The sequence below is a fragment of the Neopsephotus bourkii genome, unplaced genomic scaffold (assembly GCF_033783945.1).
Source record: "Neopsephotus bourkii isolate Nb327-2 ecotype Australia unplaced genomic scaffold, CSIRO-AGI_Nbou_v1 NB_1036, whole genome shotgun sequence".
Taxonomy (NCBI): domain Eukaryota; kingdom Metazoa; phylum Chordata; class Aves; order Psittaciformes; family Psittacidae; genus Neopsephotus; species Neopsephotus bourkii.
The window spans coordinates 3,443,200-3,463,464 of NW_026901525.1; the positions used below are offsets into that span (position 1 = coordinate 3,443,200).

The 20,265-nt window shown below is 57.0% G+C and overlaps 1 protein-coding gene across 2 annotated transcripts; it reads right to left on the bottom strand.

Moving 5' to 3' along the window:
• Positions 1–253: 253 nt before the first annotated feature.
• TFAP2E (transcription factor AP-2 epsilon) lies at positions 254–19,995 on the bottom strand. 2 transcript variants are annotated; one of them, XM_061360794.1, is made up of 8 exons: positions 19,853–19,995; positions 19,300–19,746; positions 18,928–18,979; positions 6,920–7,138; positions 4,295–4,523; positions 3,950–4,068; positions 1,155–1,296; positions 254–786 (listed from the first exon to the last, which is right to left on the bottom strand). In XM_061360794.1, the coding sequence occupies exons 1-8, from the start codon at positions 19,877–19,879 to the stop codon at positions 498–500; spliced, it is 1,524 nt and encodes a 507-aa protein (XP_061216778.1). In that variant the 5' UTR covers positions 19,880–19,995; the 3' UTR covers positions 254–497. The 2 variants fall into 2 exon arrangements, with proteins under 2 accessions (XP_061216778.1, XP_061216780.1); XM_061360796.1 differs by lacking the exon at positions 6,920–7,138.
• Positions 19,996–20,265: the final 270 nt, after the last annotated feature.

Here is a 20,265-nt window from a genome sequence, read left to right on the forward strand (position 1 = left end):
GCAAACTGTAAACGAGGTCTGAAACTGCTTCAGATCCAAAGCAGCCGCGCTGGCGGCTTCCTCTTGGCCTGGCTTTAGGTGGGGAAAGTGAGGAGGTTTCCTGTGTGTTTGCCTGTCAAAACCAGCCGATAAATCCAGGTGCAGCAGGGACCCAAGGCCCTGCCCTCTGCGGCTCCTCCATCTCCTGCTTGCATTGAGGAGCCTTTCGCTTTTGTGTGGTTGGAAGAAATTCCTGGAGGGTTTCACTGGGGGCTTTCCAATAAACCAGAATTGCACATGATTTGGCTTCCTGCATCCATGAGTTGAAACCAACAAAGGCAGAAGCCCTCGACCTGGCTGATCTCAACCTCACTGTGCCCAGGAGAGTTGTTACCACCTTCAGTTCTTTAAATCTTCTTATTTCTTGTCTTTTCCGTATGAGTTTCTTCCCGTGTTCAGACAGCTCAGCACACAGTGCACTGCATCATCGTGCTGGGAAGAGGGATGGAGACAACGCGTTATTTCCGATGCTTCGCTTCCTTCTCTGACGCTTTGGAGTCCCCGGCCGTGTGCCCGTTCCCTGTGCTGTTCATGAATATCTTATCCAGCCCCTTGAGGGACTCCACCAGGTAGTTCTGGAAGGCCGTGAGCGCTGCGCAGATGGCAGGGCCCCCGAAGCCGTGGGTTATCAAGCTGAAATGAGTCAAACAGCTCTGGACACCGGGCTCGAGGATGAGTGAGGGGCGGCTGTTCCCCAGCGGAGAGCGGTCCTGGGCTATCAAGTCTGCAAACTCCTTACAGATTTGCCTGGAAGAGAGAGGTTTGTGGTTACTGGGAGTGCTGCAAGGGCATGGTTGAGTCTGGGGGTTCTTTTCCTGCTCCTGGCTCAGGTGTCTGCTTCCCCTTTGGGTGTTTGAGCTCCAGCCAGGGGAGAGCCCCTGGGTGCAGAGTTGGAGCTGGTGCATGTGGCAGAGCTGGGATGTTCCCTGGGGTTAGGTTAACCTCTCCCAGGAGGAGCGAGCAAATGGTTCCCCTTCCTGCACATCCTTCACATCCTCCACATCCTGCACATCCTCCACATCCATGTGCAGTGAGACCGTCTCTTCCCTGCTAACGGTGCCCACCAGCACTGCTGATACCCAGCACGCTGGCGGCTCGTTGCCATCTGTACTCACTTGGTAGCCAGCAGCATGTTCTTCCTGGTGTGGAGCTCCGTGGGGTCCGAGTGCTGTCGGCACAGGTACTCTGCCGCTGCCTTGGCTGGGAACTCGGTTTCGCACACGTACCCGAAATCCCGAGCCAGGTGAACGGCTTCACCTGCGAGAGGACAAACCAGAGCTGCGTCAGTGCCTGCGCTTTGTGCAGCAGCCTCAGCCGTGCCACTGGTGGGGCTTGGTTCTGCTGCCACCCAAGAGCTTTCTGTGCCTTGGGCTCATGGTGCAGACACCTCTAAGAGGTTCTTACACCCCCCTGTAATCCATTCTGCACGGGTCCGGGTGAACCAGTGCCAGCACCAAGCAGAAACTGGTCCCTTCCTCTGCTAACTTTTATAAAGGGCGGTGCTGGAGTTAGAGCAGGATGAGGTGCGATGCTGGGCTACTGCTCCGAAAGGAAGAACAGCAGAGACGTTCCCACATGGGCACTTCCCCTGCGGCATCTCCCTCTCCCTGCGTCTCCCAAAATTCCCTGCTTGGCCTCTCTAATTGAGCAGAGATTTAAACAGGGGCTGGAGGGTGAAAAAGTGACCTTAGCCCCATGGCTGCCAGACAATACAGGGATGTGAGAAAGGGGCAGAAGGAAGGGGTTTACATCCCCCTGCAGTAAGCAGGAGCCCTCGGGCTGGACGTGCAGGCAGCGTATCCATCACCCCATGGAAATGCCCACCCATTGATGGAATTGATCCATCTCCAGGCATCCCCGTGGAAATAATCAGAGCTGATGGCAATTGATCATGCCCAACACCCGAAATCCCGGTCGGGCAGGCAGAGCTAATTTGACTTGCCCTCCTGCTGCTCATATGTATTAGACCATCCATCCTAATAGCATTAACCTAGATCCCATCACATTCCCCCCAGCTTCCAGAGCTCAGCTTGGGCTCCCTATTATGGGGAAAGTGTCTGTGATTCCCATATCATGATAACACTTCCCACTTTGTCTCCTCCTCCAGAGAAGGGGCAAATAAGGAGAAGGTACAGAGAATCAGAGCTCCAGTTGTTTGGATGTTGAAAAACAACCAGAAAGTAATAGCTGCTGAAAAAAGCAGTTATTGTGACTGTAAAAGAGGAGCATGGAGCCAGGTTTGTTTCCTCCATGGTGCATGTGAGTGGCTGCACAGCAGAACTGTTAAAGGCCATTGGGATGCTGATGCAGAGATGCTGCGGAGGGCACAAGGCAGCCCAGCTTCTGAAGGGGGTGGTTAAAGACAAACCATGTCAAGAGGCCAGGAGGGGAGGCTCAGGGGCAGGAGGCTGCAGCAAGCAGAGGGGCTGCAGGAGCCAGTCCCAGTGCTCAGCTCTGCCTGAGGGCTGAAGGGTGTTTGTGAGGCTGAAATACAGCCCTGCCACTGCCCTGTGTGTGCTGCAGCTCCTCATGCAGCAGGTGCCCAGGAGAGGACAAGGGCTCCCAAAGGAAGCTGTGGTTCTACCTGCAGTGCTCCCCTGGTACCCATCCTCCTCCATCTGTGTGAATGGCTGTGGGTCGGTGTATTCTTAGCACTGAAAACCCCACACAGTGAATTGGTTGAATGAACAGTGGGAAAACAGAGGGGAGGAAACAAATCAAACCAACTCAGGCAGCGTCCAAGAAAGAGGGTACCTGGGGCACAGGGGCACAAGGCAGTTTCTGCATGCTGAGTAATGACAGTGCAGCAGCACCATCTCCCCATACCATTACACTTCTGTGCAGGAGGAGATCCTATCCATCAGGCACACATGGCACTACTCTTTTATTTACTATGAGCTGGTAAGCAGGAACCAAACCATCAGCAGCCACCTGAAATCCAACTGTACTGTTTCTTCCTTCCTTTCTTTCTCTCCTTCCTTTCTTTTGATGGAAATCAGCCTTTCATTCGGCACAAACCAACTGCCCTCAGTAACAGCCCCCGCCTAATGAAGCGGGTCATTTAATTTGCTGGCAACAATGGGGATGATTTTCTATTCAGAAACTGCAGGCAGCTGCCTCCAACACGCTGGGTGCAAGCACAATGGATTCCAAAGCTCGAAGGGAGTCAGAGCTGTCACTGCATTTGTCTGCATCCCGTGTGCTTTGCTCCCAAGATGCGGAGGCAACTTCATCATCTCCATCGTGTGGAAAGAAGGAGGGGAGCAAATGAACAAGTGGCTTTAAGCAGGGGCACCTCACACCGCGTGGAGCAGTGATGGAGCCTCGACAGAGCACGTTGCTGTCACCCAGAGCAGCTTGCTCCAAGCTCCTGTGTCCAACCTGGCCTTGAGCACTGCCAGGGATGGGGCAGCCACAGCTTCTCTGGGCACCCTGTGCCAGCGCCTCAGCACCCTCACAGGGAAGAGCTTCTGCCTAAGAGCTCAGCTCAGTCTCCCCTCGGGCAGGTTCAAGCCATTCCCCTTGGCCTGTCCCTACAGGCCCTTGTCCCAAGCCCCTCTCCAGGTTTCCTGCAGCCCCTTTAGGCACTGGAGCTGCTCTCAGGTCTCCCCTTCAGGAGCCTTCTCTTCTCCAGGCTGCTCCAGCCCCGCTCTCTCAGCCTGGCTCCATTTGGTTTCTGTGAACCCAATGAAGAGTTACTGGAGCTGAGGGCTCCGATGCTCCGACAGAAGAGTCCGAGTTTCAGGAGCCAGACCTGCTCAGCTCAGCACGGGGCTCACCCGGGGCTGTTTCCAGGCTCTGTCCCTCATGACCTCTGCATCATTTCAGTGTTCCCCAGCTGCAAGTGAAGGGCAGGGAGGTTTGGGCCCCCCCAGGCTCCATGGAAGGGGATGGCGATGGCGATGCTTACCTTCCACGAGGGATGTCAGCAGGGTGACGTTGGCAGCCTTGCGCCTTCCTGCAGGCAGGTTCAGTCCGATTTTCTCTAACCTCTCCCTTAAACAGCGACCCCCGTTTTTTGACTTTGCTCTGAAAAGAGAAAATGGGGGGGGGTAAATTAGAATCTAATTAATACTAATATTAATTACTATTTCATTCATATTAACATAACCACACCCAATCCCAGTTTAAGGGTTTAGGGTTAGCACCAAACCCGCTATTCCCCAGCACACCACACACCGGAATCCCCATCACTGTGAGAGGTGAGGGCTGGTGCTGAGCACAGCGCGTGCTTGGGCTGCCTGTTGGAGCTTACCTGCGAAGGACTCCCCCGAGGAGAGAGGCGTTGAGACACTCGGGGGGCGAGAGCCTCCTCTGCACCTCCCCGACCGTCACCTTGTACTTGGAGGTGGAGCTGAGGAGGGAGAGGCGGCCGGGCACGGAGCAGAAAACCTCGTTGGGGTTGGTGACCCCTCCGATCAGGCCGTCCTTGTTCATTGACAGGGTGGAAATGGTGGTGCCGTTGGCCTTCGAGGGGATGGGCACTGGGGGAGAAGGAAGGGAGAGAGAAGAGACCGTGGCTGAGAGATTCCAGAGCCAGGGAAGCTGCTCGGTGACTCTGCCGGCAGCTTTCCAATCCCCAGCACCCTCCACAGACAGCAGCCCGGCTGGCAGGGGTATCCCAGTTGGTTCCTTACTTTCCTCAGAGAAAGAAGAGAGTGGGATGATGAGGCTAGATGAAATAAGGAAAACAGGAATAATGGAAGCAGCCTGGACCCTGCTTTCCCACGCCTCCATGCGCTTAAAGCCAAGGCTTTGGGCTGCTCTCCTGGAACACTAAGGACTGTCGGCAGCATCGCTGCTGGACCTGTGACCAGCGTCCCCTCCCTGCCTCCTCGGGGTGCTCCATGCAGGTGGGGTGGGATGGGATGGGGAAGCGCTGGGTGCTGCTGCTGTCCTGGCTTTGGGATGGGGTCACAGCTACAGCCCAGGCTGTATCCCACTGGATGGGGCTGAGCCACCACCTTCACACCCTGCAGCAACCCAGGAGGTGCTGGGCTGGCTGAGGGCTGTGCTTGTCACTGTGCATGCACAGGAGCCAAGGGAAAGAGTTTCTTTGGCTTCAGCTTTGGGATCAGCCCCACAAGCCACGGCCCTAAACTTTCATGGCTTAAAGGAAGCTTGGGAAGATCAAACCAGATTAACCCAGCACAGACTTCCTTTGACTTCATGGGCAGAAGTCAGTTAACGCAGGAGGTTGGGCAGGCAATGGGGGCTGCAGCAGCGCACTGGGCACGGTTTTCCCATACATCACTCCAGTATGGAATGTTCTTAGATGCAATAAAGGTTTATGGGTGAAAACCGTGGCTGAAACTTGTGCCAAATCTCCTTGGCCTTTATGTTCTGCAATCAATAACTCGTGTAACGCTGGAAAAGAAAGCAGGTTTTGAAAGGATCCAAAGACCACTGCAGCCCTGGCGTTCCTTGTGGCTCCTCGGTAATGACTGCTCCACAAAGCACATTCAGAGGGCTCCTGTGGGTAACGCAGCCGCGCACCAGGGCGAGATGCAGGGTTTGGAAGGGAAACCCGCATGCCCAAAATGAAACAGAAAACCCGAGCGTTAATTGGTGAACTGGCCCTATTAAGGGGTGCTTACAATCAGCATATTGTAAAACACAGCTCGAGAACGTGTTAGCGTGGCAATAAAAAGGCAGCACGTGTTACATAAAAATGGGTCATGTTTGAAGTGAAAGATGAATGGGAAGGAGCATTAGGGTGCATTGAGTTTCCTTTCAGAGTGGAACTTGCACAGAGTCAGGGGGCTGAAGGACGAGATGCACCAGTGCCCCACTGGCATTTGCCATGACTGGAGCTGGTCGAGAGGCATCCAGGGAAGAGCAAACACAGCAACATCACCAGGAGACGCAGGAAACCTGGGCTGGATTTCCAGGAAGCAGCAACTTCAAAGCTTTCTTCCCCAGTCCCAGAACAGGTTCTGTCTGTCTCTAGAGGACACCCTTGAAGTAAAGAGTCAGAGTGCATTTCACAAGCATCCATGCATTGCTGCCAATGAGTGTGTTGCTTCAGGTGCAGGTACCCAGCGGATGCAGGTTCTGCTGCACAAGGGCCACCCTAAAACAGGCACCCCTGGAGAGCAGATGTTGCTTGTAGTGTCACATACGTTGTCTGTTCACACAATGGCACATCTGTGCATGCCTGAAGTCATGCAGTGGCGTGCATGAAAGTTGCATGCATGCTGGGGACCCCTGTACACACAAGGGATGGGCAGACATGCAGGAGGGAGGGGAACCGTGGCTCAGCACACATGCCCATGAAACATGGCACTGGGGAAGAGGCAAACGCAGCTGGCACCAGTGTGAGATCACACTGGAGCCTATGGAAAACTGGGCTGGAGATGGGTCCGATGGAACTCCGGTGTGACACCGGCAGCGTGCGGGGCAGGGCGGTGGGAAGGCACGGATGGATGCTGATGCACGGAGACACCACAACACTGGCACTTTGAGGGATGATGCTGCTATCGGAAACAACCCCCCTTGAAAGCTGTAACCCGGAGCAGCCAGGTCAGCCCTGCTCCGTGCCACAAGCAAACCGTGCAGGCTCCAGGCACCCATAACAGAACAGGGATTTTGGCATCGTTCTTCTGCCTCGAGGCCAGAACCCCACTGGATTGGGCACATGGAGGGATGGGAGGGGGCCACCCATGTCACAGAGAGCTGGCACCCTCAGCAGCGGGCACCCTGAGTGAGAAGGCAGAAACAGAACGGGTGGCTGGCCCAGCATCATGCAGAGCTGGAAACCGGGCCGGGCTCTTGAGTCCTGTAACAGTGCTTCATCCATTAGACAGCGTTGCCCCAATACAACAAGAACAAACACAGCCACATTCGCCATTAATTAGGAATTAGTGTTATTTGGCCTCACCTGCTGCTGCTTGCCTGGTCTGATCTGCAGCTTGTTTGCCCATAAACATGCTGCAGGAGGGAGACAAGCTACCATTAAAGCCTGACAGCTTTGTTTCCTTGGCTTTGGGGGAACCAAAATTGTCTCTTGTCATCTGAGTAAACCAAAAGTCCCCCTCGATCTTCAGTTGCTGCTTTCCTGTTCCCGCAAGCAGCAGGTGATCGGAGCACCTGAGCCAGCCTGCAGACAAGAAGGAAGCATGAGAGCGGTTGCGGGTCGGCAGCCGACAGCCCAGAGCCCCGGTGCCGACCCCTTTGCAGCTGGCAACAGGAATGTCACAGCAGTGTCACCGCACCGGTCACCCCTGAGGTTTGTAGGGTCGGCCATGGGCAATACCTGTCCTGGCATGGGGGCAGGACATCGCCTTTCCATCAATGAGCTGGCTCTCACCCTGCTCATCCCCATGGCAGGCTCAGCTCCCACTCAGGACCATGAGCAGAACCACACCGCAGAGATGCTCGTTCAGTGATGCACCAACACACTGCCCAGGCTGACAAGGGAAGGGTGAGATGCTGGTGCCCAAACCACCCAGTGCCCCAGTGCTTGGCCTCTGCCTGATGAGCAGAACAGGGCTCAGCTGGGTCAGCCCACCCCAGGAAGGTATAAAGGGCAGGACAGAAGCTCTGCTTCCCTCTGCAAGGCTTGGTTTGGGTTGATTCAGCTGAAGAAATGGTAAGGCAGAGGCACCAGGCTTCACAAGGTAAAGCCCCAGCAAAGTGAACCTTTGGCCCTGGGGATGCTGCGGTGGAGCTGGATGGAGGTAAGCACTGTGGGGCTGCACGGGTCACAAGGGGCTGATTTGAAAGGGAAAACTGATTTTGGAATGAGGTTGCACTGACAGACCTCAAAGAGCTTCACACACTGCTGATCCCTGCCCAGGGCTGGTACAGGACCAGCCACTTCAGTCATTACCTTGCTCCCAGTGCCTGTGTGAACTGGTTCATTATTGCAGCTGGGGAGAACTGAGGCACAGAACAAGTTAAATGATTTACCAAAGCTCAGGTAAATGGCCATGGTCTGAATGCATGCACCTATGGTCTATGGGAAGGCTTTTCTAAGCAATCCAGGCTTCAGCTATTGCCCAAGTGTTGGGAATTGCTATACAGAAAACTGGTGGTGTATGGCCTCTCTTTTCCTAACTCCAGACTTCTTTCAATGCTGTGAAATGGGGGTGTTTGTCAGTGCATCATCTTGTCTCATGGTGCTCTTGTGTTTTGAAGCGAGCCACTGAGAATGGCAGCATGTTGATAATAAGCATATGACATCTTGCTGAATGCAGGAAGGGAAATAATCCTCATTTCTTCCATGTAACATCACTGGAAGCATTTCCATGAGGCTCAGCATCTCACTGCTGCATGGCAGGTACCACTGGCAGTGCTTTATACACTTCATGTGTGCATTGAGCAGCAGTGCAGGCACAAAATCCCACACCAGTCACCTGTCCTGGTGCTATGCAGCAGGGATGCACGGTCTCATCTTCCCTTTGGACCCCCAAAGCTTGAGATCTCCCACCAGAGATGCTTTTTTGTGCTGTCAGACCTAGGCTGTCTCAACCACCCTTTGTGTGTAACTGTCAGATGATGGAACTCGCACAGCTCCATTTGCTGTGGTCTGAAAAACCTTGATTCAGAGAGAGTGATTTCAAAACAGGTCTGAAGGCTTCATCCCTTGACTTCCTTGGCTGCAGAGCACCCTGCCTGTGTGTGGCTGCATCCCTGCACAGCCAGGAGCCTGCTTTATGCCTCTGGGCAGGTCACCTCCCCAGTGTGGGCTTGAGATAGTAACATCTGTGAGGGAGAGATGCTGTGATACCTAACTGAAACTTGCCAAGTGATCCCTGATGAGATTTCTCCAGGTGAGAAGTCCCTGGACAGTAAATGTAACCAGAAGGAGTTGGTCCAGCACCGAAGTGCAGGATGCGATGATGCTCATTGGAGAGGCAGATAGGCATAGGAAGGCAACACTCATGAGCATGAGGTCCTGATGCCTCCAGTAATGCTGCAGGTGGGATAGGATGCCACTGCCTTGTCTCTGTGAGGAAGAGATACCAAACAGCGGGGGGAAGAGAAGAAACAGCACTAAACTGATGATCAGTCTGTTGTGAACCTGGTGGATGGAGCGAGGAGACCTGTGCCTTCAGGATGAAGCATGAAGTTTCTGACACTCTTGTTCTGGTTCACAAAAATGGGTCTCTCAGCTTTTAAGTTCCAGGTGCAAAGAAGGAGGAGCAAAAAGAGCCCATTCTTCAAAGGCCTTTACCCAGGGAGCCAGAAAGCCTTGGAGAATGTCCTGCTTTGCCCTGATGAGTTTCAGCACAAACTGATCCGCGCTGTCCAGGGTGACGATGCTCCAAGCCTGAGTGTCTGCACTCCTGCTTCCTCCTCCTCCGTGTGCACAAGCCTTGGTGCCTGACATCACCGCTGTGCTTCCTGAAACAGCCACTTTGATGTGTAAATATCCCGTGCCAAAGGGGCATCTGCAGTCCGGGCTCAGGCTCTGCATGTGGGTGCTGCCGGTGCCTGTGCTCAAGGGGTGGCTGCACACCATCGGCTTTGGGCTGTAAGGGAAACCTGAGCTTTGCCTGTAAAAGCACAGAGAAGTAGCACTGACACATTGCCATACGTGAAACGCGCTGCCTGCTTGCAAGGCAATTTGTAAGCAGGAAGATTTGTGGTCCTTGGAAGCTGGATGCTCGTTGTGGTGTTCCTGGTTCCATTTCCAGCTGGAGCTCAGAGTGCTGTCAGGGGGAAAAACAAGTCCAGAGGGAACACGCAAATCACTGCCTGCCTTACAAGTCTGTTCTCTTCTCTCCTTAGATACGTTACAGGTAAATCCTCCTCCTTTGCAATGTGGAATCCCTGGGTATGGGGGCTTTTGTTGCAGCACCTTTCAGGTGGGAGTGTGCTGCAGTTCATTCAGGTTGTGTTTCAAAGAGGTATCAACCAATCGTCTTAGGAGACTGCCTGGGACAAAGCAATCTCCCATCTCCAGGCACAGCGCTGTCTCCAGCCACCCTAAAAGCATCTCGACCCCTGGTCCCTCTCCGGGGCCATGCACTGGTCAGCTCAGCTGTGCTGGGCATCACTGTGGGTTCAGGGCATCCCAAAACACAGCTGTGGGAGCCTCAAGGTGCAAACCTGCAATGGTGCAAACCTATTAATGCAGCTGCTGAGTATTGGAGGTGCAGTGGTGACAGCCCTGAGCCCCCTGGGTCCTGCTCTGCAGCTCTGCTCCAGGCAGGCAGCAATGGAAAGCTCAGTCCAATGGATGCTTGATGGGAGGTGCTCCAAAAGGCGAGGGGCTGGTGCTGTCTTTGAGGAAGAGCTTTCAGTGAGCTAATCTAACCTTCGTTTGAATGTCTCTGATGTAAATTATAAGATGGAGATACATATATAAAGAAGTATCTGCATGTGGGTGTGAGCCAGAGGCAACCGCTCCTACCATCCCTTTCAAAGCCCTTTTTCACGGAGGAGGTGCTGTGGGGTTCAGCTGCTCCAGTTTCCTGGTGTTTCAGCAGAGAGGTATTTATTGATGGTCCAGGGAAGGAGGTCAGTGCCATCAGCTGTATTTCAAACCTGTGGTCTGTAATTATCCTTCCTTCCCCGAGGGGATTCTACAGGTATTTGCTTTATCTCGAATGCACAACCTGAACCAGGTCCCCATGTCAAAGAGCATCTCTAGGAAACGCAGTAATAGGCTCGAAGGCCTTTTCAAATGGAAGGATGGAAAGAATCTTGTTTTATCTCTGGGCTTTCCAGATTGCTGAGTCCTGATAGGGAAATGGATCTCGGACCCTCAGAGATGGAGCAGGGATACAACTCAAACGATTCCCATGAGAAAGATAATCAGAGGAGGTCCCATGCCTATGCAAAGCTCCTGTACTTTACATTCTCTTTCCCATGCAAATCAATACATTAGTTAGAGTGCCATGTGATATTAATTGCATTTTTCTTTCTGTGCCTCTGTTTTACCCAGCAAAGTACCTGCCTTGTGTCACTGCAGGTGTCTCCTGGGGAGCTCTGGGGTGGATTGATGGGGCAGGAAGGTTCAGCCTCCTGGAGACCAGGGGATGCGGCGTCTTGGTTAAACACGGTACTGGCTTTAGTACCTTGTGTCTTGATAGGAATGGCCAATCAATATAGTGACCAAATTTACTCAGACCTCTGCAAGGGGATTAGTAAGTGGTTCCAAATTAATACTTTCATAATTAATTAATACTTTATCATTCAGGAATGGCTCAGCCCCAAATGTGCTGTTTGGTCAGGACAGTTTGTGGATTTTTGGAAACTGCTCCCAAACACTTTGTTGTGAGCTCCCACCCGTTTCCCTGCTGTGCTCCAGCTCAGGGACTGGGCTGTGCTCTCAGGGAGCCCCAGCAGTAAACTTGGAAATGCTCCCCTGGAACACAGCAAATACTGGTGGTTACAGAGTCCCCTGATTCAAAATGCTCTCCCTTTTGGGAACCTGCAGCTAGGAACCTTCATAGCTACATTAGAAAAATACCCATTCAAAATTCAGCTCCATTACCAACTGCTGTGGAGGTACTTGAGTGGCTCTGCCTCTGTTCCTATTGGTTTCACGGGTTTTCCAGCACATACAGGTGTTGGGAAAGCAAGAAACCGAACCAGGAGGCTGGCGAGCCCAGGGATTTAAGCCAGGGGAGCTGGAGACTGCAGTGCCCTGCACTGACACCAAGGAAAAGCTCATCGGATGCCACCGCAGCCTGGCTGAGCCGTGCCACACGGCAGCGAGCGCTCCCCGCCACGCGCTGCCCCGCTCTGCCCTGCAGCCTTCACCATCACAGGTTTATTCATTTAGCAGCATAAACTCCCATTACGTTTTGGCAGCGGGTCTACGGGATCTTTGTGTTTAAACGGCATAATCCATTTACAGTAGCATGCTTGAGAGGTTTTCCCTGTATTCCCCATAGGCGCACCTGAATTTGTGTGGCTTGCATCCACGTAATCTAAAAAGGAAGAAGAAAGAGGCAGTGTCTTCTGCAAGCGGCGGCGGAACCCATGTAAGCCACGGTGATGCTGCTATCAATTTGCTGAAATGTGTTCAGGTTATCGAAAGGCAAAAGACCCTTCAGCAAAGATTAGATGAGAGTAATAATAGGAAAACACTTCTCTTCAGATGGAACTTGCTGCCAACCCGCAGAGCATGCGGGAGGGTTTCGATCTGAGTCTCAGGCCGCAGCAATGTCAATCTGTGCTGGAGTCACCAGTTTGCCTGGGGATGGCTCTGAGGAGAGGCACCGCTCGCCCACTGCCACAGAGAAAATGCTTTTCCTTTTCCTTGCGCAGGAGAGGCTCTGGGTTTCTAATGCCTGTCTATTGCAGGGTTGTCCAACAGAGCAGACGTGTTGGCAGCCCCAGGACCCATCACGGTGCCAGGGAGGAGCCACAGGGAAGGAGCAACATCGCATCTTCCTATGGGGAAACCAACTCAGACCAGGCAGCCGTGCAGGATGGGGCACATGTGCACACAGGTAACTGTGCTGCGGCTCCTGCAGCATCTACAAACCCTCTGATGGTGTTTCCCCAATGCCTGTCCCCATCTCTTGCAGACTTGGCTCTTGTGCTTGAAGCCACCCTGAATGCCCACACTCCGACCCTCTGCTCACACCGCACCAGCCCATGGGGCTCCCAGGGAGCCCTGGGGGGACACCATCCCCACTGAGCCACCTCACTGGGGACACCGTTTGCTCCCTGGGACCTGTCTGACCAGTCCAGAGGGAGCAGGGCCTGACCCGGTCCCTCACTCCCTGGCGCCTCGGCACTCGGGTGACTGATGCCAGATAAATGCCTGAGATAGAGGGTGGGGAGGCTCAGCCGGGCTGGAATGCCAAGCACGCACCGCAGACGCTGCCATGGCTTCTTAGGCAGTGGAGTTGAACCTGCTCACAGCTCCCGGGATGCCGGTACGCTCTATTCCAGGATGTGTAATTGCAGTGGGTAGCTTGGGCTTATTTCTAGCAATTCCTTCCCACTTCCTTGTGCTTCTCTGCTCTTTTCCACCACATCACAGCACTTAAACTCTCCCCAAACCAAAGGTGATACCCAGCGGTAGCAAGAGCTGGCTATGGGATGGAGCATGGAGATGAGACCTGAGCATGCAGCATCTCCAAGCACTGGATCCACATTTGCTAATTAGCTCCCCCATTAAGAATTCAAATAAACAAACAAATGGAAGGACAGCAAGAATGAGTAATTCCCTAGGGTCACACAGGAAAGGGTGGGATGCTTTAGTGGTTAGGGTGCTAGTCTAGGACTTCAGAGAACCCTGTTTAGGTTCTTCAAATAATTAAGACAGATTGCAAACTCTTTTTTCCCTGAGATCATGTATCTTGGGGTATTACTAACCAGGGAGGAATCTTTTCTATGGAGCCAGGCTGAGAGAGCTGGGCTGGCTCAGCCTGGAAAAGAGAAGGCTCCTGAAGGGGAGACCTTAGAGCAGCTCCAGTGCCTAAAGAGCTGATGTGGGGGCAAACGCTGAAACATCCACAGCCCCTGAAGTGCAGGAAGGGCAGTTTCAGAGCTCCAGAGGCAGCCCAGTGTGTTTATGGTGCCCCACTCAGTGCTGCCCATGGAGAAGCCTAGCCTAGAGTGCACCTCCAGAGGAGCCCTGTTGTTTTGGCTCTCAAGCCACATGCCAGCCAGCAACCTAAACCTACCCTTTGAGAACTGCTCTTTATTTCTAACAAAGAGAAAAAATACTCATTTAAAACCATCTAATTAAACAGTAAGTCATGACAACGTACATGAAACTTGGAGATAACACATGCCCGGGAGGCACCGGCGAGGTTGAGACAAAGCCTAGCGCCTTCACCGGTACCCGCGTGTGTTATCTCACATGAACACACACCTGGGTTTATCCTGGTGCAATTATAGGACATTAAAAATGTAATTTTAATGGAGGAATGGTGATCTGGATGCAGTTCAGAGTAAAAACTTTCTTTTAAGTGTGGCTGTTTGATTGTAGGTGTTCCTGCCGCGCACGCATGTGTGCCCGGATTGGGAGGTGGGACTGTGGGCTGATGAACGCTCTATCTCGTGGTGTGTGCAAGGGCTTGTCTCAACTTTAAAGCCTTTGTGAGCAGCGCTAAGGCAGCAAAGCCTCCAGTCAAGACCCGGCTTGTTCCAGGTGAGCCCCTTTTCCTACTCAGGCAGCAGATGAAGCTGCAGGAGGGCTCTGCCAGCTGGGCTCAGCACCCAGCATCTGACTGGAGTCCAAGCACCTCCACCCACATCCGTGGCCAGTCTTATAAAAGACGTGTCTTCGCAGCCCCAGGTGCTTTACAGGATGACTTCATTTATTACCTTGCTCATCACAGGAAATGATGTTTATCTAATCTACCACTCTTTCAGGGCTTTTTTTTCTGCCACATGTGGCTTCGTGCGGTGTTTGTTACAGCTCCCTTCCTCCCTGCACCAAAACAAAGGAGGAATGGCACCGCTGCCACCAGGCCAGGGCCCTGGCCGCACCAGCAGCCCTCTACCCAGAGCCCATGGGGAGGTTTTGCTTCAAAACCTGGAGCTCGCGTGCGGTGGCGAATGGATCTGAGGATCTTGGTCTTAATCTGCTTCCTCTGCTGCATTCTTTAGCAGTGACAGCTCCTCCTTGCAATATTGCTAAATGTGGGCTCGGAGCACTCTGAGGCACAGCTTTCCATCTCTCTGTCCAGCATCCAGCCAAACAGGTCCACATTCCTGAGCAGAAACGCTAGCGCTGCCACCCTGGAGTCTCGGATGGAAACTCAAAGCAAGTCACAAACACGAGGGAGAGAGCAGCGGCCAAATCCTGCTGCCTCAGCGCCAAGCCGAGAGAGTTCAGTCCCCACCAGCTACGCAGTGCCCATGGGCTGTGTGTGCCTGGGTGCCAAGCACCAGCCCACGCTGGTTACACCCTACTCCAGCTGTACTCCAGGTTGTAAAATGCTCCAGCCAAAACCCTTGCCCGCGAGCAGGGCACGCAGGCCCCTGCGGCTCTCCCCGCTGCTCGCAGGGCCCTGACCCATCGCTGGCAGCACCCAGGGCTGCTCCTGCACCCAGCGTGCCCCGAGGTGCCAGGGAAAGCAATTCCTATTTTCCTCTGTCGTAAAAAGCCTCTATCAGGAGCCTTCCGCTGATTCTGAAAGGATGGCAAAGCAATAAAACCCCTCCTTATTTTACGAGCGAGCCGCAGGATTTTCTGCTACTGAGTGTGCGGGTTTAATGCTTGATTTCAGAAACAGAAACTCGCCCTCTCCTCACCCAGCTGAGGGCAGGACCCGCACCAGGAGCAGCGGCTGCTCAGGGCTCGCTGGGGCTCCAGCCATTTGGGGCTTTCACGTCTGGATAAGCGTTAACACCAGGGCAGCAGGTGAGCAGAGTGGAAAATGCCCATAGGTGCAGTAGCCGAAAGCAGCCAGAGCCACAGAGTGAACTTTCTGAGAGTTCATTTTACTGCTTTCAAGTCAAATGTCTTCCTAATAGAAATGCTTAGGAGGAAAAGGAGAAAAATCCCGAACAACTTAAAAACACCAACAAAAACCGACACATAAAAGTCGTTCTGAAATATTTGGGGAACGGAGGGAGAATGAGCAAATGTGTTAGAAAAAGAATTCCTGAGAGCTCTGCTGCCCTAGCCGAGGTTTTATCCGTTTAATTCCCAAACGAAACCCATTCCCTGTCTGTGCCGGCAGCGCGAGGGAAGCTCAGCCTCCGTTCCACAGCGCGCTTCCGAGCTCTCTGAAGGGGAACCCTGGCTCTACCCGGTCACACGCAGCGCTGGGCCCCGCCGGCGTCTCCAGCCCCGGGGCTCTCCACGGGAATAACGAACCGGAGCCAGTCCCGGGAGCACCGATGGAAATCGCGCTCTGAACGGCCGGGTTCAGCCCTGCTCTATCCGTGACCGGCTCCCCCCAAGCCCTCGGTGGGGCGATGCCTCCCCTTCTCCCTCATTCGTTTGCTAAATTCGAGGCTACCGGCAGCAAAAGGGACCGGAGGGCTGCGGGCTCGGGGGGACACCTCGGGGTGCGTCAGGGCGCTGCACCCCCCTGCTCCCCCAGTGATGACACTGAGTGCTAAACCCGGAGGAGGTTGGTTAAGAAGGAAAAGGGAGAGAAGCAAACACCGGAAAGAAAACCAGGGATGCTCGGGCATCGCGCTCCGGGGCTCCGCGCCCTCCCTAAGCCCCAGCACCCGCTGCTGGGGCCTGTTTTGAGGGGGATACACCAGTGACATCCCCCCCGGATGGAAAGCCGGCTGCGGGCTCGGTGCAGGCGCGTCCCTGCCGTCGGGCGCTTTTCGGCTGGGGGGCCCTGCGCTTGGTATTGAAATAAAAGAAAGAAAAGCGCCTCCGAGGCGGGCAGTTAAAACGTGGCTTCGGGGTTCGAGGCAGGTGATTAATATTTGGTTGAACCGGGACAACAGTATCTCGGCAACTAATTAAGGAGAGATTTATCTGTTTTCACATGCACAGATTTCTATCAGGTTTCTGTCCAAGGGCCGTCCCGGCAGGAATTCGAGGATTAATCATCTCCTGTGAGGGATTTTGAGATCTCGGCGCGATTTATGACAAAACTGCTCTTTTTACCGTTTACCCTCGCTCCCCACGGAGAGAAGCACAACGAGACTCCCCTTCCCCCGGCCGCCTGCCCTCGCCTCCCCTCCTGCCTGGAAACCGCTCGGGTTTGTCTCTGATGTTCCCCATTTGTTCCCTGGGGTGCAACTCACCCCGGGCTCAGCGCTCGCTCCCGCTGTGGCTCCAGGAGTCAGCCCGGAGCAGGCAGAGCCGCTGAAGGACGGCCCTGTACTGTGTATTCTTAATCAGAATAAAGCAGAGGAATTCACTCTCCCGGTTCGAGAGGGGGCAGCGGCGTTTGCCGCTCCCCCCGCCAGCTCCGGGACAGGGGAACGGGCTGCCCCCGGTTCCGCGGGACACGAACGGCGGTTCCAATCCCGCTGTCACCGCCCGCCGGGGCTGCGGCGGGATCCGGCTGCAGCTTCCCGAGTTCCGCATCTTTTCTTTGGGCCGAACTCGCCCTTTTCGGGGCATCGCTCAGCGGGAAGCCACCGAAATACGGGGCCAACGGAGACCGGAGGCAGCCGGAGCTTAGCCCGAGCCCCGGGCAGCGCTGCGGGATGCGGCCCCATCTGCCCCGGGCTCCCCCCGGTTCTGCCGCCGTTACAAGACCCCCCCGGCATCCCTTTAGGAGAACCCGAGCGAACCGGAGCGGGAGGAGCACACAGGCTCTGCACCCCCCGCTTGCCACTCAGGGCTCGTTTATTGGTTCTTTTCTTCGAAACTGAAACTAGAGGATCCCCAGGCACAAATCTGGCACCGAACAACAACAAATCCTCCCCACGGGAGACGAGGGTTTCTGAGGAATGGCGCGTTTTGGAAAAAGGAAGGGAAAAGAAACCGAATAGAACAGCACGGTAAGGAGGGGAGAAAAAACACCCCAACACCGTCACTTCGGCCGCACTTCCAGGTACACCCCGCCGAGCCCGGGGTTTGAGAAAGAGCCGGGCTCGAGGAGGGGGCATCGCACCCCCAGCCTGCCGCAGCCTTTCTCAGGCACGGCTCGTTAATGGAACGCCTCTCGTGTGTTCTAATTCAAGCTCAAATAACGACGGTCGTTAATGCCCCACTGAAATGTTGCGTGGAACGAAGCCGCGTTCGTACAACAACGATTTGCGTGGAAAAGGGCTGTCACGCACCGGGAACGCTGCTCCCCCGTGAACCGGCGGGGAAGAGCCGCACCGGAGGGATGTTTTTCCCGGGTTACCGGGACTGGGCACTTACCGGGGCTTCGGTTGCGGCCGCGCCACGGGGACGCTCCCCCGAGCCGCGGCGGGCCGGGGCTGGGACCGGGGCTCGCTGCAGCCTCAGGCACAGCGACGGCCTGAAAGCTCCCGGTTTCAACTGCATTTTGCCCGGGGCCGGCCCGGCCGGATGCAACCGTTCCCGGGGAGCTCGGCCTTTCACCCCGCAACCTCGCACCGGGCTGGGCTGCGGGCCAGGCCCGTCCCCGTTAACCCTGCACCGAGCCCACCCGGGCCGGCGGCGGGTCCGTTTCCCCGCCTGTGCTGGAGCCCGAATCACGGAGCTCCCGTTACCAGCATCCTTCCCATCTACGTATTCTGGTAGAAACCCGCGAAGAGAAGCGGGACCCGCGCCGGGATCCCCCGCGGGAGCTGCCGCCCCGAGCAGCCGCGGCCCCGGTCGTGTCCCCCCGCTCCACCGCGGCGGAGCTTTTATCAGCAGGGTATTTAACGGAGCCGAGCCGGTTGAACCCCGGGGCTTTGTTGGGAAGCAGCGGGGCTGTGCAGCGGGGGCAGGAGAATCGGTGGTAAATCAGGAGAGGCAGCGGGAGGCACCGGGGAACGTGCGGAGCCCCTTCTGCAGCCCTGCTGCCCCGCTGGCCCGCATCGGTGCCGGCAAGGAGCAGCTGCCTCCCCACCGGTCCCCGGGGGAAAACCCCTTTTTGGAGCCGCAGACGGGCAGTGTCCGCAGGCCCCGATTGTTGCCGAGGCGGGGGCCGAGGGAACGGGCAGCACCGACCCTCACGGCCGCGCCACCGCCTCGGTCCCGATAACCGCGTCCTTCCCCCGGTGTGGGTCCCGCCGAACGGGCCCGCTCTGCCGCGGCCCGGAGCGGTGCGGAGCTCAGCTCCGGCCGGCAGCTGCCGCCGGGGCAGCCCCGGGGCTTCCATACCGGGGTGGGCACTCAACAGCCGGCTCCGGCCCCGGTACCGGGAAGCAGCGGCGGCCTCAGTCCCGCCCGAGGGATCCCGGCGAGCCGGGAACAGACGGAGGCGCTGGCCCGTCGGGACCCCCCGCTTTCGTTTCAGTCTTGCTGGGGCCAGCAGGGAGCCCTTCCCGACGGGAGGGAGCTGCCCGGTGGGACGGCTGATGCAGGGGAAAACCGACGCGGGGGAGCCCGGCCCGGTGCCGCGTCCCGCGGTGCCGCCGCGCTCTTACCTTTCTTGATCACGGACTGATCGAGCAGGTTCATCCCGCCGTCGTCCACGGTCTGAAAGCACCGAAGCAAGAGCCGTCAGCCGGCGGCTCCCGGTGAGGATGGGCACCGGCCGCTCGGGGAGTGGGGCCGGCGCGACGGGACCCGGTCCACCCGCTGCCCCCAGCCAGGACGGATCGCTCGGGAACGGACGAGCCTCAGTAGCGGGGCTCCCTGCCCATCGATTCTCCCTGCCCGGGGGTACGGACGCCTCGGAGCCCGATCTGTCCCGGTCGGGTCCCCTCACGTCCCTTCGGCCGCGCAGACAGCGGCGGGATCCGTTCCCACTCGCCTCCCCCGGGGACCCTTCCCGTCCTCCCTCTGTCCCTCGGTACCTGGATGTCCTCGATGCCGTGGTGTCCGAGGCCGTGGAGGCCCAGCGGGCCGTCGGCGAGCCCGTGTCCACCCTCGGGCAGCCCGTGGAGCAGGCGGGGCACGGCGGGGTACTCGCGGCGAGGGTCGAGCCCCAGGGCGCGGTGGGTCCCCGAGAGCAGCCCCGCTTCGTCCTGCCGGCCGCGCTGCGGGGGCCAGGCGGGCTGCTGGTGCTGGTGGAGCGGGCTGAGCGCCGCGTACGGGTCCCCGAGGTGCGGGTAGCCGGGCTCCTGGCCCTGCGGGTAGGGCAGCGGCGGCTGCGGGTACGGCGGGGGGAAGTAGGGCGGCTGGAAGTCGGCGGCGGGCGTGTGGCAGAGCGGCGGCGCGGAGCCGTAGGGCGCTTGGTTGAGCGCGGGCAGCTGCGGCAGGCGGGCCCCGGCCGGCGCCCCGGGCAGCCCCTCGGCGCGGTCCTGCGGTGGAGACAGCAGCGGTGAGGGGGGCACGGACCCCCGGCGGCCCCGACCCCCCGGCCCGGCGCGGCGCCGCCCGCCCGCCCGCTCCCCGGCCCGCACTCACCATGCCCGGGTAGCTGTGCACCAGCATCTGTGCGGGCCCGCGGCGAGCCCCGGGCGGGCCGGGCCCCGGGGGTGCCCCCGTCTCCGCCCCTCTATCCCGCCGGAGCGGCGTCTCCCATCGCCCGCCCGCTCCTCTGCGCCGGCCCCGACTCCATGCACGCCAGTTATAGCGGCGGGGGCGCGCCTGCCGCGCCGGGAGCGCGCGTCAGAGCGCGGGGACGGGGACGCGCCGCCCGCTCCCGCGGGGCCCGACGGCTCCCAACGGCGGGAGGCGGCTGGGGCGGGGAGCGAGGGGCACCTGCAGGCCCCTGGAGGGCGGCCGGTGCCGCTCCCCGCTCCCTGGGGATGTCCCCGGTGCCGCGCTCCCCAACCCTTCCCTCCGGTGCCACCCCCGGTGCCACCCGCCCCGGGCCG

Coding starts and splice junctions, on each gene's coding strand:
- TFAP2E (XM_061360794.1), bottom strand. CDS start 19,879: ATGCTGGTGCACAGCTACCCGGGCATG. Junction 19,747..19,852: donor TGCACAGCTACCCGGGCATG/GTGAGTGCGGGC, acceptor TCTCCACCGCAG/GACCGCGCCGAGGGGCTGCC. Junction 4,069..4,294: donor CTCGGGGGAGTCCTTCGCAG/GTAAGCTCCAAC, acceptor TTCTCTTTTCAG/AGCAAAGTCAAAAAACGGGG.